The sequence below is a fragment of the Dendropsophus ebraccatus genome, chromosome 4 (genome assembly GCF_027789765.1).
Source record: "Dendropsophus ebraccatus isolate aDenEbr1 chromosome 4, aDenEbr1.pat, whole genome shotgun sequence".
In the NCBI taxonomy this organism is placed as follows: Eukaryota; Metazoa; Chordata; class Amphibia; order Anura; family Hylidae; genus Dendropsophus; species Dendropsophus ebraccatus.
In genome coordinates, this window is record NC_091457.1 from 137,306,878 (window position 1) to 137,328,842 (window position 21,965).

The 21,965-nt window shown below is 41.9% G+C and overlaps 1 protein-coding gene across 3 annotated transcripts in view; it reads right to left on the reverse strand.

The window, feature by feature from the left end:
- Positions 1–17,660, reverse strand: part of CHL1 (cell adhesion molecule L1 like) — a 54,873-nt gene extending 37,213 nt beyond the window's left edge. For 2 of the 3 annotated variants that reach the window (XM_069967141.1, XM_069967143.1), the window contains exons 1-2: positions 17,384–17,450; positions 4,167–4,329 (exon numbers count right to left, since the gene is read on the reverse strand). In XM_069967141.1, the coding sequence (XP_069823242.1) occupies positions 4,167–4,248 (82 nt within the window). In that variant the 5' untranslated portion in view covers positions 4,249–4,329; positions 17,384–17,450. Of the gene's footprint in view, positions 1–4,166; positions 4,330–17,383; positions 17,451–17,579 lie in introns of those variants that run through there. The other variant, XM_069967142.1, reaches the window with a different exon arrangement.
- Positions 17,661–21,965: the final 4,305 nt, after the last annotated feature.

Here is a 21,965-nt window from a genome sequence, read left to right on the forward strand (position 1 = left end):
TACTATTAGAAAGATGTATTCTTCAGTATAGAGAGGATTACTTATTACACTGTCAAAAGGAGTGGAATTCCCAATCCTCTGCTTGTTGCACAGAAATACTCACCCATGCCCCACTCCTGTCTGTGGTTAGGTCCAGATCAGGGATTTTCTCATACACAGGAGCAGGGAGCAGGTGAGTATTATATAACTTAGTGACCACTCAGTAAGTACAGGGCAGGGGCTCTTGTCTTTGACAGCAGTCCAAAGTGAATCACAAAAAATTCAGACTCGAACAAATCTGATTTTTTTTGTAAAATTTGGAACAAATCCGATTTGTTTATTACTAGTGGCTAGTAATGGTTATGTGCAGAGGGAGATCATTTAAAGCCTTACTTTCATTTCTTTTACATTTTGACGTCATCATTCTCACTCATACCTTTAAATGTTGTTACTTATGGTGCAGTTTTAGTATTTTATCACTGGTATGGGGACAATCTCATTTTGCTCTGAAGCCCTATGCATTCAAGTTACCCCCCCAATTAGTTGCCAGTGGCACCAGATGTTGCTGACATCTCCCATTGTAAAACTTTAGTTTACTCTGAGAAATTGCAAATAAACTAATGATATAATGACGTAGAAGACTCTGAAAAGAGTAAATGTTAAAGTTCATGAACGCTGCCATCAGTGCTGTTTTCATGAAAGAGATAATTTAATTTTCTAAAAATAAAACCTGTATTTCAACAAAGAGAAACCCAGGGCCGGACCATGGAAGCTTTGTCAGCACTTTTGGAGGGACTAATAAGAAACACTCCTTGTGTATGTTTACCTAATAGGAAGTGAGTAATACTTAATGTAATAAAACAAGGTGAATGCTAATATTCAGTCAGCTGACTCTATTATATGTCTAATAATAGAGAGAGAGAGAGAGAGAGAGAGAGAGAGAGAGAGCAGCACTGTATGACAGTAATGCAATAGGTGCAAACCTTAAAGTTTCACTGTCCTGAAATTTTTATTGCAGAAATCAATAGTCCAGGCGATTTTAAGAAACTTTGTAATTGGGTTTATTAGCCAAAAAATGAATTTTTATCATGAAAAAGCAGTTTGAAGCTCTCCCCCCTGTCCTCATTGTTCTCCTATGGAGAGAGCTAAATAAAAGACCAAAACAGGACAACAAAGAGTTAATCTACAAATACCTCACCCTTTATCTCCTCTGACAGTCACCACTGACCTCTCTGAGCTCTGATTACAGCTGTCACCGAGCTCTGTGCCTGTAATCCTCTGTTATCTGCTTTCTGCTGTCGGCTAACTCCCTCCTCCCCCTCCCCCCTCCCCTCTCCCTAGAACAGACTGGGTACGTCTGATGCAACAAGTCACAATTTCCCGATTTTTTGCAGTGGATGGAAAAAAGGAGGGAGGGGGGGACCTGGGAAAAGGCTTTTTAAATGCAGATAATGGCATATTTGGCTAATAAACCCAATTACAAAGTTTCTTAAAATCGTCTGGACTATTGATTTCTGCAAAAAAAAAATACGACAGTGACTCTTTAAAGGATTATTCTCATCTCAGTTGGAATAGAGGATAACAAGCAGATTGATGGGTATCTGACTTCTAGGACCCCTGCTGACTCCAAGAACAGGAACATAATTATCCCCAGAATGAATTGTGTGAACTGCATCTTTGTGTCCACTGCTTGATTCATTCTCTATGGGGCCTTTGAAAATTTCCAGTGGATAGGGAATAACTCATTGAAAACCCTTTAAAAGCTATGTTACCACTACGGAAACGTGATGTCATTTATTGGGAAATGGCAGTCATCTATTGATAATGAAGGCCGCAAATGATGATCTTAACCATCATTTGCGGCCTTCATTATCAATAGATGACTGCCTTTTCCCGATAAGTGAAAGTATGTTCCTGTAGTGGGAACATAGCCTACAAAATATTTCCTAACAAATAACAATTTGGACTGACCGCTCGGAGAAGAACATTTGCTTCTTTTTTAGTGGAGCAACATTCAACTCTATTGGCCTGACGCAGATGGGTGAGCACTGGGAACTGTACTCAGCTTTCTTTGTTGGCCAATAGAGTAGAATGGAGCGGCAGCGTGCATGTCTGACTGCCGCTCCATTCAATCAAAAGTGCGTGGGACATGATTAGTTGGGGTCCCAGTGGTTTCCTCTGAATAGACCATGAGTTTTCTTGGTGGCAAAACCCTGTCATAAAAAAACAAACAAAAAGAAAAGCAAAAAAAAAGGCAGTACTCTGTCAAGGAAAGGGCAGTTGAGCCGTAACTAGCAGCCACTAATCATTTCTCATGACCAGTCAAAGTTATATTAAAAATCTATATAGTTAAAGGAGAACTCCGGCAAAATTTTTTATTAAAGTATTGTAGTATTGTATTGCCTCCCAAAAGTTACACATATGACCAATTTACACTTTATTTTTTTTTTCCCTGCACTTACTACTGCATCAAGGCTTCACTTCCTGGATAAAATGGTGATGTCACTTCCTGGATAACATGGTGATGTCACGACCCGACTCCCAGAGCTGTGCGGGCTGTGGCTGCTGGAGAGGGTGATGGCAGAGGGATGCTCAGTGTCCCTCCAGTGCCCTGTGTCCCTCAGTGTCCCCTGCCATCATCCTCTCCAGCAGCCAAAGTCCGCACAGCACTGGGAGTCGGGTCGTGACATCACCATTTTATCCAGGAAGTGAAGCCTTGATGCAGTAGTAAGTGCAGGGAAAAAAGCACTTTATAAGCATTTCCCGTAATAAGTGTATATTGGTGATTTGTATAACTTTTGGGGAGCAATACAATACTTTCAAAAAACTTTAGCCAGACTTCTCCAATATATAGAGCTACTTGTAGGTCTTATCAATTTGAAAAGCATCAGAATTTTTATAATTCATTTTATACATATAGTTCCCTATTTTAGATAACTGGGCACTTCACCAATGGTCTTTTTTCCTCTGTCTGAATGGGAAGCCTATGTCATCAGACTTTTTCTTCATTTTCAAGAGATAAAGAAATCTTTAAAAAATCCTTTCAGCATCCAGCACCAGGGAAGAGTTTTACACGAGACTTAAAGCGAATGTACCAACAGGTGCATTACTTTTCTGTTTTTACCATGAATAGGCCAGCGCTGGAACGGGGATGCTATTGCCATGGTTCTATTTTTGAACTGCGGCCAATTTCTCGCACACGGCGCCAGTCTATTACCGAGCACCGGCCCAACCTAAAGCACTGGAGGCATGCTGGCCCACCGCCAGTGGGAGGAAACCCCCTACCTTCTGTGATGCTGCTCCATTAAAACCAATAGACATTAATCTTAAAGGAAACTAATCAGCACGGTGCTGATATGGGTCCCTGCAGCATTGTCTAGATCTACTGTGCAGCTTGCAGCACGTACCTGCCCCTCACTGCAGCAGTAGCTATGCCGAGGAGAAAAGGATGTTTAATCATGTCACGCAAGGCCAGGAGACAGCGGTAACAAGCGTGCCAACAGGGAGAGAGTGGTGACTAGCCCCAACCGGCTCCCCGCCCAGATGACTAGTTGCCGCCCCTCTCCCGGCCTCGCACGGCTTGATTAAACATTCTCCTCAGCAATGCTACTGTTGCAGCCGTGGAGGGTATGTGCAGTGGGCTGCACAGTGGCTCTAGACACTGCTGCAGGGAACCATATCAGCACAATGTACTGAATGGTTCGAATGGTTCCCTTTAAGGGACCCCAGTCACAATGAGTGCTCAATAACAGATCTATAGGGAACAGAGGCTATTGCTGTTGTATCTATCAGTGCCACCACATGCCAGAGCTGCTGGATCCTGTCATACCCCTACCAGTCCTGCCAGTAATACGGGGCACCACTAAGAGAGTTTTTTTCCCCCTGTAAATTGGGCTCCTATAGATACCCTAGCTACAGTGAAGAACAACTGCATGATAAAAAAAAATGACAAAATATAATGTGTAATCTAATATAACCATAGGTATGGAACAGAATACAACTACAGAACATAAAAACACACACTGTCTACACCAACTCAAGCCAGAGCCACCCAGGTCACCTACATCTTATATATCCAAATGACTGAAACAAGATAGGTGTAATATTTTATTTTTTGACTATTTGCTAATTTACGTAATAAATATATATATTTTATTTTAATTCAAAAAATTATAAGCACAACTCACCTTCAAGTGGTATCTCTAGGGCCTTAAAGCACTGTATAATAGACAGAAGGCAGAAAACAACCTCCCTCCAGAGACAGAGCATTTTCTTTAGGATGATACTCTTTGATCGCAGTCGCCTTTCTACGACCCGTCAATCATAAAGCCTGTAAGACAATGGCTGCACCTGCAGAATGAGACAATAGATATCATTGTTATTCAGCATGAAAGACTACACGGCACAAAAGATCAGCATTTCAACATATACTGAACAGGTGGATACGAAATCGGCTCCAATATGCCGGTAATATTGTCTTGTTAGATGTTATATCAGCCTTGTATTCACTGTTGTGTTGTGGCAGCTGCTTAATCATCAAAGGTTTAGCTTCAAACAAATGGCCCATCCAAGCCGCAGGAGAAGACGATACTTTGTGCTGACTTTTCTACTGATCTGTCTCATGTCTAATTTGTTAATTTGCGTATAACACACATTGCTGAACAAAAAGTAAAAGGGGTTATCCAGGGGTAGAAAAACCTCAGGTTGTGTTTGGTATTAGAACTGTGCTCCATTCACTTTAATGCACATGACCTTCACTACCACACACACAAACTAAGAACAATAATCTGAAAGAAAGCAGTAATGTTTTACTGATCCTGATTAACACATTTGAAGGAGAATTTAAGGGAGGGACTTTTTTTTCTAACTAGTCAGAAAGGGGGTTGGTAAAAAAACAAACAAAAAAAAAAACATGCACTTACCTTCCCGGCTCCAGTGCTGGTGCCAGATGTCTGCCTCTCCGGTCCCCCTATCCTCAGCCACTTCCTGGTCTAGAGACAAAACTTGGGACGTTACATTTCAGACCCGCTTAGCCAGTCTGTAGCTGTAGCGGTGTGACTGGTTGAGCCGGCCTGATACATCACGTCCCAGGTCCCATTTCTACACCAGAAAGCGGCTAGAGACTAGAGATGAGTGAACTGGTTCTGTGATACGGGGGTCGCAGGGCCGTTCCATGGCCTCCCTTCCCTGACTGTGTACGCCTGCGGGGGTGGTGGTCACTGACCGGCACAGTGTGGACTTAGTGTAGGGACCCATGTGTATCAGATACCTGCACGCGGTACATGGGGCAGTGTGGCTTGATCAATTCATACACAAAATTCTGATGTTTTATATGCAGCCGAGAGGCACTGGTGTCAGCCATAGGTGTGAGGTGCAGCGCTCTTTTCTCTCCTGTATTGGATCGGTTGGTATGGGATCCGGGTCGGATTTTCCCAAAAGTCCGAGTCCGGTCGGATTCGGATTTTTGGAAGTCCGCTCCGAATTTTTTTTTTCTTGCTTTCTACAATGGCAGCCGCCATTTTAGAAAGCAGGAAGTGTTCCGGGCGGGAAAAGCGCTTTCCCATGATGCCCGGAACACTTCCAATCAGCAGGGATGTTGCACTAGCCCACCCCCTGTGTCATGTCGGTATAGCTTTAAGAGGAGCGGCCTCCATGTTAACTAGTGCTGCTCCTGTACTGGCCTCAAATGACTATTGCTGGACCTCCACTGGTCTCCAATGACTACTGCTGCTCCTGTACTGGCCTCAAATGACTATTGCTGGACCTCCACTGGCCTCCAATAACTACCGCTGCTCCTTCACTGCATTTGTGACCTTTTTCCGGCATAGACCCTGTAATGGTGAATTTCCTGCATAGACCCTGTAATGGTGAATATTGACGTCTAAAAAAAAAAAATTGACTTTGAGATATTGAAAAGATGATGTTACTGACATGTAGAGCCCTAAATTCAACCAAATACACTACCCCCATATCATATAGATGCTTTAAACTATGAAATCTGAAGAAATCCGAAATCCGGTTGAACCAAACTTTTTTTAAAAATCCAGAAGTCCGGTCGGAACGAACTTTTGAAAAGTTCGCTCATCTTTACTAGAGACAAGGACTGCGGGCACCAGCACTAGAGCCAAGGAGGTAAGTACATGTTATTTTTTTTTACCCACCCCCTCCCCTCCCAAGTTTTAAAAAAAATGTCCCTGCCCAGACTTCTCCTTAAATGCACATAATGGAAAGGTATGAGAAGACTAAGGGCATCAAAGTTTGCCTCGTATGGGTTGTGTACCGACAGGCTAGGCCCATGCCGATCCCTGTTCACTGAAAGAGTCTCCAGTAGGCATGTGGGCATTAAAACTAGAAGATGAAGTACAAAACTAGAGAAAAGGAGCTGCTGCACCTCACACCTATGGCTGACACTAATGCCTCTCGGGTGAATTTGAAAACCAATGCCAGAATGCTGGTATATAATTTGATCAAACCATATTGCCTCACGTACCACGTGCAGGTCTTCATGAGTCCCTACACTAAACCAACACTGTGTTGGTCAGTGGCTGCAAACCCCGCGAAGCAAGCAACAACAGGGGAGAATGGCCCTGCAACCCCACTGTCACAGGACCAAATCCACTGCACCCCACCCACCCCGCAGACGCCGCCGGCGGAGAAAGCGGACACCAAGTGTGAACAAGGTGTTACTACTCACGATTGCACCGAAAGGTAGAATAGGAGAAATATTTACCATGTGTGCACAGGTGCTTGCTGCTAATTGGGGTCACATGGGTCTTACAATGTGGAGTGCTAGCCACTCAGAAAAGGGAGAACATACAAAATACAACACTAGAGAAGAGGAGCTAGAAAATGAAGCAATGGAAGAGGGCTACCAAGTCTGATTAATCACATGGCTTTTTGTCCAGAAATACTATTTAAAAAGATCATTTCAAGATTAAAAGTTACCCCTTTCCACAGGATAAGGAATATGTTGAAATGCTGATCTTTTGTGATCCCCTGATACAGTTGACTTTTTTTTACTTACATGCTATGATGTGTTTTGCTTTCATGGCTGCACAGGTGTGTGGAACTTACTGTGGAGAATGTGTATCTAAAGTGTACGCAGGTGCAGACATCATGTATGACATATACAGGTGTGTATAGAGTTATGTCAGGAATGTCCGCAGGTGATTTGTACGTGAGCAGAGGTTTCGTGTATGATGGAGGTATGTAAAGAGTCTGCAGGTATGTGGATCCTGTGTGGAGAGTATGCAGGTGTGTGGATCCTATGTGAACAGGGAATTATACAGGTTGTGGGGCCTGTGTGCGTGGAGTTTGTGCAGGTGTGTGTCATCTTTAAACAGTAGCATTATTATTAAAGTTCTTTATAACAGTTATTAGTCACAATATACCTATTTAGTATAACAAGGTAAAATGGGTGGGTAGGTTTCACGCAATTATCAACGCCTATCAAACCTATCTTTATGGATGGCGGTTGAATTCTGAAGCCTTTAACATGGACACTTAGAAAACTTTTTGAACCTCTGAATTCCTACTACAGTTTTCTTTGTAGAGTTAAGAGCTGATGCAGTGATAGAATTTTCCCAATGGTGGAAGGTTACCCCTGAGGAAGCCATAGCATGATGGCAAAAATGTGTGGGGTACTTGAGTGTAGGCCCTTTGGATCTTAGGCAACTTTTAATATTTTTGCACATTTACTGTCTCACTTATTTGTGTACCAGCAGATGTCATTGGTTGTTATTGGATATGAGCGCAACTCGAGCATACTTGAGTCCGATTATCAGCATTTGAATACCAGTGGCTGAAGAAGTTGGATGCAGCCCTAGGGAGTCCAGGAAAACATGGATACAGCCATAGGCAAAAGGCTATATCCATGTTTTCCAGGCATTTTCCAGGTGGTCCTCGGGCTATATCCACCCTCTTCATGGAGCCACCAGCCTGCAGGATTCAAACATTGATCAGTTTTGCTTTGCTCATCTCTAGGGACTGCACAGTAGTGGTAATTTATATCATGTTATAACTGAACAATGTATTTGTCTATAGTCTAGTATTTTCAATTGCGCCTACCAGAAATTTAAAACGAATGTATGAGCGGTACATAACAGGGCCCTCATTACAAATTACAATGTTATTCATCTCTGTCTGCTATTCATCTTTTTATCTTACCCTATCAATCCCTAGAATACAATTAAGCCCCATAGATATGTATGTCTGTGGAGATGGATTCCTCCCATTATAACCTACTGATGAAGCCATGGCGAAACATGTTGGGGTGACATTACACACTGAATCTGGCTCTTTGGGTAAAGTCAATATTGTTGTTTAGCCCACTTTTTGGTTACTTTAATTGATCGTTGGATATTATTGCCGATTGGAAAGAGGGAATTTGATATATTCACTCTATCATGCCTATTTCTTCTCTCTAAGTCAATACAAAACAACAACTTTGGTGGCAAACCTCATGTTTCGTGGTGACTACCTTACCCAGCAGTAAAGGGCCAGGACATTGCTGCCATGCTGCTCAATCACGATGCATTACCCATCTACCATTTACAGAAATGCACATACAAATATTTTCTATAACTAACAAAAGCAATGCAACAACCATGACAGAAAAAAACGCTCCTTCCTGACATTCTGGGAACAAATACACAGCTATCACATGTTCATACATACACAGTAAACTTATGTACACACCGTTTACCACAATGACAATGACCCACAACCACAGTTCAGACTTCAGTCCAACACCCCATACAAGATGGCCGCCTCCCATATGATACAGAGAATATGATTATGGAAAAATATACCTGATAATTTCCCTTTAAGCTGCAGTCTCCCCTGTAGCCTGGACTACTACTTTTAGAGAGGTGTATACTTTTTTTTTGTTTTGTCCTCTAAGCCTGGTTACAATGATGATGCCTCATATTACAGTCCACTTTCAGAGTGTCCTGAAAAACAGGTTCCATTATTTTAAGTGACACTCATTACAAATGTCCCCAATGTTCCGGCTGTAATTGATGTAATTACTAGTAAAACGCAGCGAATTGTAAGACTGCCAAACGTTACGGCGGTAGAAAGACGGTGGCACTTTGGCACCAGGGCTGAGGGATTCAGGAGCTCATTGTGGGATCCCCTAGTAACAGATGGGACTATTGAGGCAACACAAGGCCACAGTCTGATAAATTGATAGACTATAGGCCTAATAGTTGGTTGCCACAAAGTACATAATGATGATCACTTCCAGCCTCTGGTCAATTGCTTTTGGCACCGTCACACAAGCCCGTCAAAGGATAGGAGCAACAATTTGGGAAAATTAAAATTGGGGAGATTAACTGAGCAAAATTCATGAGGTACACCAGATTTATTATGTGTTTCAGACACTTTACTTCTCAGTATAAAAAAAAAGTGTCTGACACATCCATCATAGAGCGTGCGCCACTGTAATAAATGGAGCACCTGTCTAATCTAGTTTTATGCTGGCTAAATAAATGATGGCAATAATAATAAATCTCCCCACATTATATTACTGCTCATTTCAGGCCACTGATTCCAACAGGAGACAATGGTAAAATAATTAATGGAAACATCATTTAGAAGGTTTAGATACTAAAGGCAACATCCCTGGTGGTCTAATGTGTAGGCGATTATTGTATTAATGTATAACAGATGATGGGCGTAGATGGCCACGCTAATGATCCAGTGATCGTTCATGAATGATATTCTGAATAAGTGAGCAATGATCTGCTAGATTGGTACTTGCTTACACAGCCTATTAAACGGCTTAACTGTCATGCAGCAAGGGCCGCAGCACTTTTTTTTAACCGCACAGCGTTGGTCTATTCCTGGGCACTGGCCCGGCCTAAACAACTGGAAGCGGGCCTGCCAGCCCCCAGTGTGACGATCTTCCCTCCCTTCTGTGACAAGGCTCCTTTGATTCTAATAGAGCCATGTCACAGAGGGGTGGGGGTTTCATCATACTGGGGGTGGGCCGGTCTACCTCCAGTGCTTCAGACCAGGCTGGTGCCTGACAGCGGCACCAGCATCCCGCACCAATGGCGGTATATTCATGTAAAAAACTTAAAGCAATGTACCAGTAAGTAATTGGCTGGGCAGCCTGTCACTTCCAAGGCGGATGTAGAAGCAGGCAGAAGCTAGAACACCAGGGAGCGTGGAGTGGTATGTATAAAGTTTATTTATTTATTTTTTTACACAGTCATTACTTGCCGGCCACCCTCACTATTACACACAGTGATGCGTGCCAGACTGGCGATAATGTTTAGGTAGGATCAAAAGACATGATCAGGCGATGATTGTTTTCATGAGCTGATCGTTGTCTTTATCACACAGAACAATATTCGGCCTGATTTGGCAGATTATTGCTCTGTGAAATAGGACCCTATTGGGCTCCATAAATGAGAGCCAATTTACTTGATTGACACTTGCACTGCCCAGCAGTCTGTGCATAGAATACCGCTCTTAGAGGTCTATTCCACAGAGCGATAATCATCGGTCCCCCACCGTTCATCGCTTCGTGGAATAGCGGTGTGCGGCGGGGGTGACCGAGGATTTGAGAAGCAGCATACATTACCTAGCAGGGCTTCTCCTCCGCTCCGTCTTCCTCCCCGGGTCCCGCAGCGCAGCAGCAGCTTCGTGCAGCCTGACTGAGCTGTCAGACCGCTGGGACCGCTGCCGCCAGTGATTGGCTGAGCGATCTGACAGCTCAGTCAGACTGCTCCAGAGTTAATGCTGCGCTGCGGGACCCGGGGAGGAAGATGGAGCGGAGGGGAAGCCCTGCTAGGTAATGTATGCTGCAAGTGCTGCAAGGACATCGGTATGATGTCCCTGCAGCCCTCACTAAACGATTATCGGGCCATTGAATAGGCCTAGTTAACAAGCGCCATTCTAACAGATCGGCGCTCGTTTATACTATTGATCGGGCCCATGGAATAGGGCCCTTAGGCTGCATTCACACGTTCCAGGAAGTTGTCTGTGCTCACAGATCCATGCACATGGACAATTTAACAACCCATTGATTTCTATTGGACTATTCAGATGTTCCGTGATTTCACGGATCCGTGATACCTTCCATTTAAAAATAGGACATGTCATTACTCGGAACGGAAACACGGAACGGATTCCCCATAGAAATCAATGAGATCCGTATTTTTCATGGATGTACACGGATGTAACATCTGTGTTCATCCGTAAAAAACACGGATGTGATGTAATCAATGTAATTTAAAATGCTGTAAAACAGATCCGTGAAAAAAATGGACATGGATGCAAAACGGATGAAAAACGGACTGTTTTGCACGGATCACAGAGGTAGCTAACGGACCACAATCACGGACGGGGAAAATCACTGAACATGTGAATGCAGAATTACAGATCAGTGTGGACAGGTAAAACGACGTCTAAAGTGGGTGACCAAGTGAGCGGAGGTTAAGAAGGAGTAGTTCATCAGTTTAGTCTACTGGGGTAATGGTAAAGCAGGATTTATGACCAAATAAAAAAATGTTTGTTTTAATGTCCCACCTGCCAGTATCTCAAAGGTCTAGGGGGCGGACTCTTCATGTTAGAGCTATAAAAAAATCATGGTGGAGAATATTTTAAATTATTTAAAATTACTTATTACATTATTTTCAAACATAGGATTTATTTTGCTTAATTTTTGTGTATTAGATTTGCGTGCCCTTCTCTCTCTCTATTTTTTGGGGGGAGGGAGTTGGAGAGTTACGTTTCACATGAAGAGTCAACTTCTCAAACATTTTCTAGGCCATACAGCCTGCGTGTTCTCCTCTTTCTCTATATAGCACCCTCCACAGTTTTGAAGGCTCTGCTGACAGACTCCCTTTAAATCAAGGGTCACCAGAAAAAAAGTTGACTTCCGGAACCAGGATATGTGGGTTATAAACAGTTACACATTTTATATCTATAACACATAATAATAGTAATGATTGTTAGGTGCGGTGACATGCTTTGGGGCACGTGAACAATTGAACATGGGAGGAAAATAACTTCACATAGAAACTTTTAAGGTATTGAATATGTCTCCAATGTATGATACTCTCACACGCAAGTACTAATCCACAACTATGTTTGTGATCTAAAAACTTAGTGATAGCTCTTTACCTTAAATGTTTCACATTACTGTGGAAAGAGAAAGCTTCGGGATAAATACCTGTCATGTCAGCACTTGCACTGATTCCGTTTTCTTCAGTATGACAATTGGCATTAAACTGCGAGCAGCGAGAACACATTAAACCTACAATAAGAGCTGCACGACTAATAACAGGCCCATAAATTATCACCAATGTCTGCATATAGCCCAGGAGCCTATAATCTATGGTCATACTGTACATTGCAACCTATGTTATGTAACCCTATACAGTCCATATATAATTGCTAAATCAGCAAGAGGATTTAGAGGGTCATTAGAATTGCTTTACAACACTTGAGTCATGTGTACCAATCTGCCCAGGGTATAATCTGAAAGCTCTATACATGCTTCCTTTCAGCACCCAAGTTTCAGCCTCAAAAACAAACAAGCAAAAACCATGGCAATTTTCCATGCAAATTTTGAAAATATTTCAGCATTTTTTTTGCTACAGCAAATGCTATGCAATTTACAAACCAGCTTTTTTTTGCAACAAGAATTGCCCCAAGAAATAGCCAAACATTATTAAAATGCAAGATATTGATCTGTTAACATCTCAAAAAGGACCTTTCACTTCATTTTACAACTGTATAATTACAGCTGTAAAATTTCACAGAATTTTTTTCAATGAGTTCAATGGAATTCAATATTAAACAAAACAGATGTTTTTTTTAGCTGTAAAACAGCCGTGACATGTGACTATACTGGTTTTTCCACCTTGAACACTTGTCCACAGGATAAGTAATAAGTATATGACCACAGGGGGCCTAACCACTAAGAATGATCGGCTCAATGCCCCCATGTGAATGGCATGAAATTTAAGTATGTGCCCCCCATACATTGTCTATGGGAGTGCAGAGTGCAGGGCTTGGCTATCTTTATCACTGTCCTAGCCGCAGAGCATATATGCACCATTCAGATGTGAGTCTTTGTGGGATATTGGGTGTTACTTTTGGGGTCTTTCATAATCCTACGACTTGCTTCTTCCTAAATGTCACATAATTTGTAGGACTTTAATTTCTCATCATTGCCCAAAATGGTCTTTATATAATTCAGAATTGTTTTAATACGTCACATATTACTGAAAAAAGTCATATCTGAGTTGTGGCCCAATCCATCAACTGAAGACATTAGGGAAGGGCATTACCATCAAAGTACATGGAGGATATGCAGCTTGCTCTGTCATTGCCTGTAGCTGTTCTATACTTTCTGCCATTGTTAGTGCATATTCTTATGTGGGTGGGTTAACTAATAGCAGAACTTGTTGGAGAAATCTTCTTCATGTTGGAGAAATTCAAGTATTTAGCCCCATACAGACTGATTCAGATAAATAGAACAAGTTTCCAGTAGCAGAAATTTTTACAAGAAAATCAAATCCATCCTTTAAGAACACATTTTGATTTTAAATTTGTCTTAAAATGCGCGCTGTCACTTACAAAAAAAACTTTTGACATGAAAAGACATGTCAAAAGATTCCATTGGTCAGGGTCTGAGTGTTCTGACCCCAAACATTGCTTGAAAGAAGTGAGAGAAGTGTATGCTAAGCATGTACTCTCCACTTCTGTAGCACATGACGGAGACAGACTCCTAATATAACCCTAAGGGTCCGTCTCGCATGCTCACACAGTGGGAATTAGTTGTTCTCATGATCAGAGCAGCTTTGTAAATTACATAACAAGTGATCCCTGCTTACTAGTACTAGGGCGGATGGACATCTCCACCTGCCAATATAGAACCCAACTGATCTCAGAAAGGAAGATTTAGGAAGTGACATTTAGGCTATGTTCACACATAGCGTTGTCAATGTGTTTTTTAAGTAAAAAATTACATAAATAAGGCTGCAGGAACATACACTGCTAATGAAAAATCCCCCCATACAGTGAATCTTCTCCATCCCTTCATTGGGGGAACCACATATCAAGAAGACCATATTTCAGTTTACCATAAGGTGGTTGTCTCGGAGAGGTTCCACTGTATATGGGTTTATGCAAAGTATTCCCATACATCTGCAGTGTCTGGAGATACTTCAAGTGCACTTATATTCTTTACTATTGGGACTTACATAAAGTAAAAATGACACTTAAGACTTAGCACTGGGAGCATTGGTGTGGCGTGTTACAACAGTGCAGTCAGCCGAATGTTGGCATGTTCACTATGTGTTTATTAGCACCATGCTGGTTACAACATATGTATGGAGACTGGATTATTAAACCGCACTTCAGTGACTCAGTGTTATTTGACCTAAAATATGCAGCCTGTGGGCATGTGTGGCTGACAGACCCTTCATACCACTACGCCCAGATCAAAGCACCTCGTGAAATAGAAAAGGTAATTACCCAATTGTACAAAGAATTGCTGAGATCAAGAAGGTGTGGAGGATTATCCGTAGTCACAACACGACATCAAGATACCCTACTGCTTCTTAATATTACATGGGCCCTTAAGGTATGTTCACCCACAACGCCCACCACCAAAAAAAAAAAAAATCCCATTGGTGGTGGCCTTTTTGGTCAACAATGAAAAATGCGGAGTACCATCTTAATAGGAAATGTGCAGCGAAGGACTGATTATAGGAGAGGGTCACATGACCGATCCACCTATATCAACACTCTATAAAGAGATGGAAGCTTGTTTACTGACCACCTTGGCCAGGGTAATACAGCCCTAAGGATTTTACACAAAATGCACCTTTTTCTTCTGATGTTTGGCGGCTGTGGAACGAAAACGTGATGTGAATGGGGCCTTAGTTTGCTAACAGAGAGCCCATATTAATAGTCCTTCAGTGGTCCTATCACATTATTCTTAGAGGTCTAGCAAGACAATTTTCTCTGGAGAAATAACACACAAGTGGCTGTTCATTTTTCTCATTTAGCATGGTCCCTGTTTCTCCTATCAGACAGGTCACACAATGTACCAAAACCTCGTTCTGTGCAATCAGTTTTATGAATATATATTGTCTATAAAGCGTTTCTCCAGGGCTCTGCGAATATATTTTATTTATTAGAGTGTGCGCCCGGTATAATATATTACATACTGCAGACTGAGCTCTGTTCTCACTGATTTCAATTACATGGACTGCAGTGATTATATGAATATCGTGCATGCACAAGGACTGTCTCATTATATAGATGTTATTCTGTCTCAAAAAGTGCTATATACACAGAAGAGCTTTATTTAAAGGGAATCTGTCATCACCTTGATTGATAGGTCTCTGCCTGTTTGGATATAGGAAAAAACTATCAATCAAGGCCGACGATGCAGGAAAAAGTCACTGGGGACCGCTCTGATTACTTATGGTTAAGACGGCATGAAAGGGATGAAAAAATCCCACTAAACTTAAAGGGTATATACACATTCCTTTGCCTTGAAAACAATTATACCTCTACAATGACCCACTAATACCGTCATACACTGATTGCTACAACCAAACATACAGTGACTAAATAGTATCACCATAGATTAAATGGGCACTACCATCATAGCGGCAGAATAATACCATCAGAACAATACCATGACTACTAGTTTATAGTGACTGTACACAGTATAACTGAATAACCTATCTACACAGTGACCAAATAATACTATAATACAATAATTAAATAAGCACTCATTTACCATGTCTTTGCATCCTCTTGAATGTACAGTATTATTTTCAAGTACCAGAGAAAAAAATGATCTAGCTGTGCTCATGAATAGAAAAAAAAATCCTATACTTACCTTCCTTGCTCCTCTGGCTCACTGTAAGTCCCTGCTGCAAAGCACTTCCTTGTTTTGGTGTCCCCACTCAATGAATCAGTGGCTACAGTGGTGTCCCGCCTCAGCCTCTGATTGGTTGAGCTGGCAGATCCTTTTACAGACACTAAAACAAGGAAGTGCTTTACAGTGGGGCCCTAAACTGAGACAGTATTGAAGAAGCGAGAAAGGTAAGTATACAAAAAACAGGATTCATCTGGATACTGGACAGAAAAAACATGACCATGTACATGTTGTCATTGCTCAGACTGGTCCCCAATGAGGCCCACAATCTAAACTCACATATCTGGATATGTTTATGAGTGGGAGGAAACTGCGGTGCCAGGATGAAGCTCACGCATATAATGGGAAACTATACAAACTCACAGGAACAGCACAAATAGCAATTTATAGCCTATAAATATACATGTTATCTACCTTGGATGCTGGACAAGAACAGTGTTTGTTTTAAACTCCTATAGCAGACCTACAGCGCATAAACAGCACAGATCTGGAACACGACTGGTAAAGCCGCTGCAGCAGCCAAGACAAACATTGGCAGAGGATTTGACTGTTTTTCCCTAATACGCCATTTATTGGCCACTACCTTCTGTAATGCCAAAGACTGATAAATGACAGATAACAATAGACCTACTTTATCAAAGCGAAGAGAATAAATTGGTCTTGCTGTTTATATCCAACAATATGCAATAAGCAAAAAATTTACTGATTTGGTAGAGAGAAGCGTGCTTCACGTCCCCGCTGTTGATCATCTCTGTCTGGTGGCCAATTGAGCTGCTGGACAGAGGTCAACGATTTTTCTGATTGGGAAGATCGATCAAAACCTTTGACATGTTTAGGCCAAGTTTACACAATGTACTATTTTTTTTAAAGAGCGGCCATGGTTTTCCATTAAAACAACGGCCATTCTTTTCATACTGCAATGAAATGCATTGAAGTCAATGGAACAACGGCCGTTGTTTTCACACAATGCATGCAATGCATTCAAACAATGGCTGTTAAATAAATTGTGTGAAAACAACAGCGGTTGTTGCATTGACTTTAATGCGTATCATTACAGTACGAAAAGAATGGCCGTTGTTTTAATGAAAAACAATCATTCTTTTGAAAAAATAGTGTGTGAACATAGCCTGTGTGTGTAAACATAGCCTAAAAGTTGTATAAAACATGTTTCTTTTCCCCTTACTGACTATTCACAGTGGTTATTATTACCTGAAAATAAAAGGGCTTTTCTGAGCCACCCTCCTGGGATTCCTGCCCTCTAGGGCTATGGAAGTATCTGTCACAAGCGGCCAATTCACCGCAATGGTGTCAAGTTCAGGTTGTGTGCACGTAAACAGGTAACATTTATAGCTGCAAGAACCGACAATGACAACCAGGCTGATACACTGAATAATTCTAGATACCATGTTAGCAAGCAACATATAATCATCATCATCATTGTAATCTAGATGCCATGCACACTATAGATCTATACATAGTAAGTGTTACCTCCTGGTCCAGGTCTCTGGAAGTATGATGGAGAACATGAAAGTAAAGCTGCTAAGTACTCTAAGAAAGACAGTGGTAGGTGGATGAATTAAACCGCACCCTGTACATCCTGTGCAATGTAATTGACATCATACCTGGCTGTCATCTACACATACACTGCACCTATCATTGAGTTCTATAGCAGAGCTGTACTCACCCTGTGTAGATTCCTATGTGCTGCTAGTGATTATCCTCTTGGTCTTTAATACCCCAGTACAATACTGCTTCAATTACCTGTCAGCACAAGATTTTAGTGATCGCAGCTTAAATCCAGGTACACTATACTTATAGGATTGCACAACACTCAGTCCTTCCTGGGATGTCTGTGACTAGTCGGTGCATGTTGTGGGCTCGGCCTCTGTACTGTAGGGTATTTACAGAACCACAAGAGGGAAATAGTGTTATTATTTTTTAACTTGGAAGAATAATTCTAAAACTTCCTTTGTCATAATTGCTGCGTTTATTACAATGGAAATTGTTCCCATGTGTTGTGACAAGCGACGTGTCAGTATCCGGACCTGCAAAAATGAATTGTTCCTCCGTGTACAGGTAAAGATGTACTGTAATTTATATAAACTTTTGACATGTTGTCCAGACATTTTTTGTTGATATTTTTAATATTAAATTAATTGCTATAGTTGGCCAACATATGGCATTGGTATTTGGTTGTTATATCATACTATATTGTGCTTATCATTAGGCACTGTATACTTTATGAGAGAATCACCAACAGAAGGGGACCATCTAATGTATGGCTGACCTTAAAGTGACTCTGTACCCACAATCTGCCCACCCCAAACGCTTGTACCATCGGATAGCTGCTTTTAATCCAAGGTCTGTCCTGGGGTCCGTTCGGCAGGTGATGCAGTTATTGTCCTAAAAAAACATTTTTAAACTTTCAGCCCTGTGTCAAATTGGCGTAGCCTAGAGTGTCTGTGCCCTAAGCCTGCACCGCCTCTCCATTCCTCCTCTTCACCCTTTTCACCATTAGGAACGCCCCTGGTTAGTATTACTCCCATTCATCACTTGTCTGAACACTGCACAGGTGCCTTAATGAGCCCCCAAATGTGCAGTGTTCAGAGGAGTGATGAATAGGGGACATCCAGCCTGGGGCTTTCCTAATGGTGAGAAGAGCGGGGAGAAGGGACAGAGAGGCCACACCAATTTGACACAAGGCTGTAAGTTTAAAAGTTGTTAAAAGTTGGATAATAACTGCATCACCTGCTGAACGGACCCCAGGACAGGTCTTGGATTAAAAGCAGCTATCCGAAGGTACAAGCGGTGTGTGGGGAACAGATTGTGGGTACAGAGTCACTTTAAGCATCTGTGGCTAACATGCAGCTATGGCTATGTTCCCACTAAAGGATAAAAATATGGCTGTCTGTTAATATTGACAGCCGCAAATTAAAATATGATCATTATTAGGGTCTGTCATTTTCAACCAATGGCCGCCTTTTCCTTATATAGGACGGCATGTTCCAGTAGATGGAACATAGCCTAAAAGAGCATTTGTGAATAGTGCACTTTTAGTATGTTTATCTGAATATTTTCTGGTGGCCATTCAGTAGGGAAAAGAGATCAGAACCCTATTCACATGCTGCAGTTTCGAAAAACTACATCATGCTTTGTCTCATCTGAAAGAGTAGCTAAATTTTTCACACTTTACCTATTGAGACAAATGCAAATTTCCATTCACGTACGGACAATCTGCTCTGATTGTCTAAACAATAGAGTGACCCCTGTGGTTCATAATTACAGGATAGGCCATGAATAATAAATCCAGGAAATCCCCGATAAAAACAATAAGACCATCAGCTCCTGCACCTCCACGTGCCCCCCCCCCCCCCCCCCCCCCCCCGTAATAGTGCCAGCAGCAAGCGGGGAACAAGGAGCAAGCGAGCACAGACCTGACAGGTTGTCACTAGTTTGTTCCCAGAGATCACATAGTGTAATAGGGGTTTTACTTAGGGCCCTATTACACGGAACGATAAACAGCTGAATGGGCCCTATCCGCCGATTATCGTTCCATGTATTAAATACAACGATCAGCCAATGACAACGATCATCGGCTGATCATTGATATAGGTTTGGACCTATAATTGTTGGGCGCTGACCGCGCATCACTACGTGTAATACCCTTGCGGGGCCGGCGGCTGACGATTTCCTGCAGCATGGATAGGTAATGTATACAGTTTAAGCAAGGGCTGCAAGGACGTAGGTAATGATATCCATGCAGCCCTTGTTAAATGATTATTGGGCCGTATAATAAGCCCAGTAAACAAGCTTGTTTACAGTTATTATCGGGCCCCCATCAGCCCATGTAATAGGACCCTTACTATCCTCTCTGACCTGCTTTCACCACTATCTCTTTTTGGGTCCCTCTGCTGTGCTGCACTTTCTTGTTTCTGTGGCTTTCAAGGAACTTTGAGAGGGAAGGTCCTTGTGCAACATAGACACAAGGAAGTAAAGTGTAATAAGCTACCAACCCAGATATAGTAGTGAGGGAGTAAGTATTGTCCCCCCCCCCTTTAAGTAGAGAGTGGTCAGGATCAGGCTCGTTCCATACACTCCTGCCCTGACATTGCTGATTGACATCTCTGACTGTCAGTCAAGTCTGACTAGTGGGAGGTGGCACAGCGGTTTGGCTGTAAGTGCTCTCTGTGACCGTGAAACCAGTCATGGCCACCACAAGTAAAGTAGCTTTTTAGCTCTCTGTGGCATCACAGAGAGTTGAGTGGGACACTAGAACGCTATTCTCTTGAAGTGTAAGGTCCCAGGACAGATGTGTGAGGCCCCAGGGACCTGACAGTCTCCCTTTAACCTGATTTTCACTCGTGATTGACCCTTGGACTGAATCCATTTTCTTTCCTTATCCTTACATAATGTTTCTCGTAACACCTACAGTACTATTGTTGTGTTGGGATTCTACGGCTTAGCTAGGAAAGTAAGGAAAAGAGAGCACTATAGATAAAATCATCAATCCTGAACAAATCTATCAAATCCTTCAAGGTAAAATGAAAACACTACTGAAAAAAAGAGCAAAAGAAAAAAGCAAAACTGCTTTCTTCTCTTGAAACCCTAAAGCACTTGGCTCCCGAGAGCAGCATCTTCTCTAAAAGCCCTACCCAACGCTATCGTGAATCCAATTACTATTTTGCACACATTGCATCCATTTTATTTTCCTTGTCCTGTATTTATTTGACTCAAAAATCTGGGAGAAATGACGCCTTGGGAAAACAGTCCTGCCATGTAATGAAGTGAAGACATAACCCGCAAAAATGCTTTGTAAATATTTGAAAAATTTCCGAGAATAATAGGGCTCTGACTTTATGAAGTATTCCGCAATAATGAAGCGTTGCCTAGCAACCGGAGAGAATAGAAGGGCATTTTTGTGATCTTTTTTTAAGTCATTTATAATGCAGCGCTAAGAAACAAGTCCCAAGACTATATCCTTTTCATTTCCCGTGTTCACAAAAAGGGAAAAACAAGCCTGATATCGCTGATTTTACTTATGTGGAGTTTATATTGTGGGCTAAAGAGATTATAGCGAAGAAGAGTTACTAGAACATTATCAATGATAAGACGCCAGTCTGGATATATATATATATATATATATAGTCTGGAGATTTATTGGAATAGATTCTCGCAGGCTAGCTAACATTAAGGTTGGGCACAATTTATTCCCAATTCCATTGCTTTCAAGCCTAATTGGTGTGGCGAGATGTAGTGAATAGTGACCCTTGTAGTCAATGGACCAGTTCACATAAATAGCCCTTAATACAATGGGGCAATAGGGTTTCTCAAATGCATGCCGGCAAGCAATTGTACTTATGCCATTTCCATGACAATTGCCTCATTCAGTGGTAAAATACTTCGGGATCACACTGGTCCCCACCAGTGACTGATTAAGGGACTCACTGGCCCATAGCTATAAATTATGACAACATTGAAAAGTAGTTGTTTTGGGCTAGATGTTTTGTATTCAGGCCCTTTCATTTCTACTAAATTAAAGCTTAGCTTTCCTGATACAGCTTTCTCTTCATCGGCCCCATAGCAGCACTGCCTAGTCTCAAGCCATAGAAAGGAATCAAGAAGAAATAAAAGTTAAAAAAAAATCTCCTCTAATGAGAACGAACACAAAATTTCAACAGTTTTTATTTTCTTTTTGCCAAATAACAGAGAGATCTGTCAACACTTGTCTTGAAGCAAAATGTGAGTCAGAATTACTGTACGTTTTATATGGGTGTGCGAATCCAAACCAGTCCCGAATATAATCATCACATGGAAATGATTTTTTTCATTGTTGCTTATTCATAACTTGATTTTTACAGCGATTCAGGTTTTTTACCTTGATGGTTCGGCACCAGTACAGACATACAGGTGGCATGGTCTTTTTTTTTGAACCACCGCCGGGTTCCCGTGCTGGGTGTTAGTCTTTTTGGGGGCACTGGCCTGCCCCAGAGCACTGGGGGCAGGCCTGGCAGTCCCCAGTGGGATGGAACCCCTCCCCTCTGTGACGTGGCTGGTGCTCCCAAAAAGATCG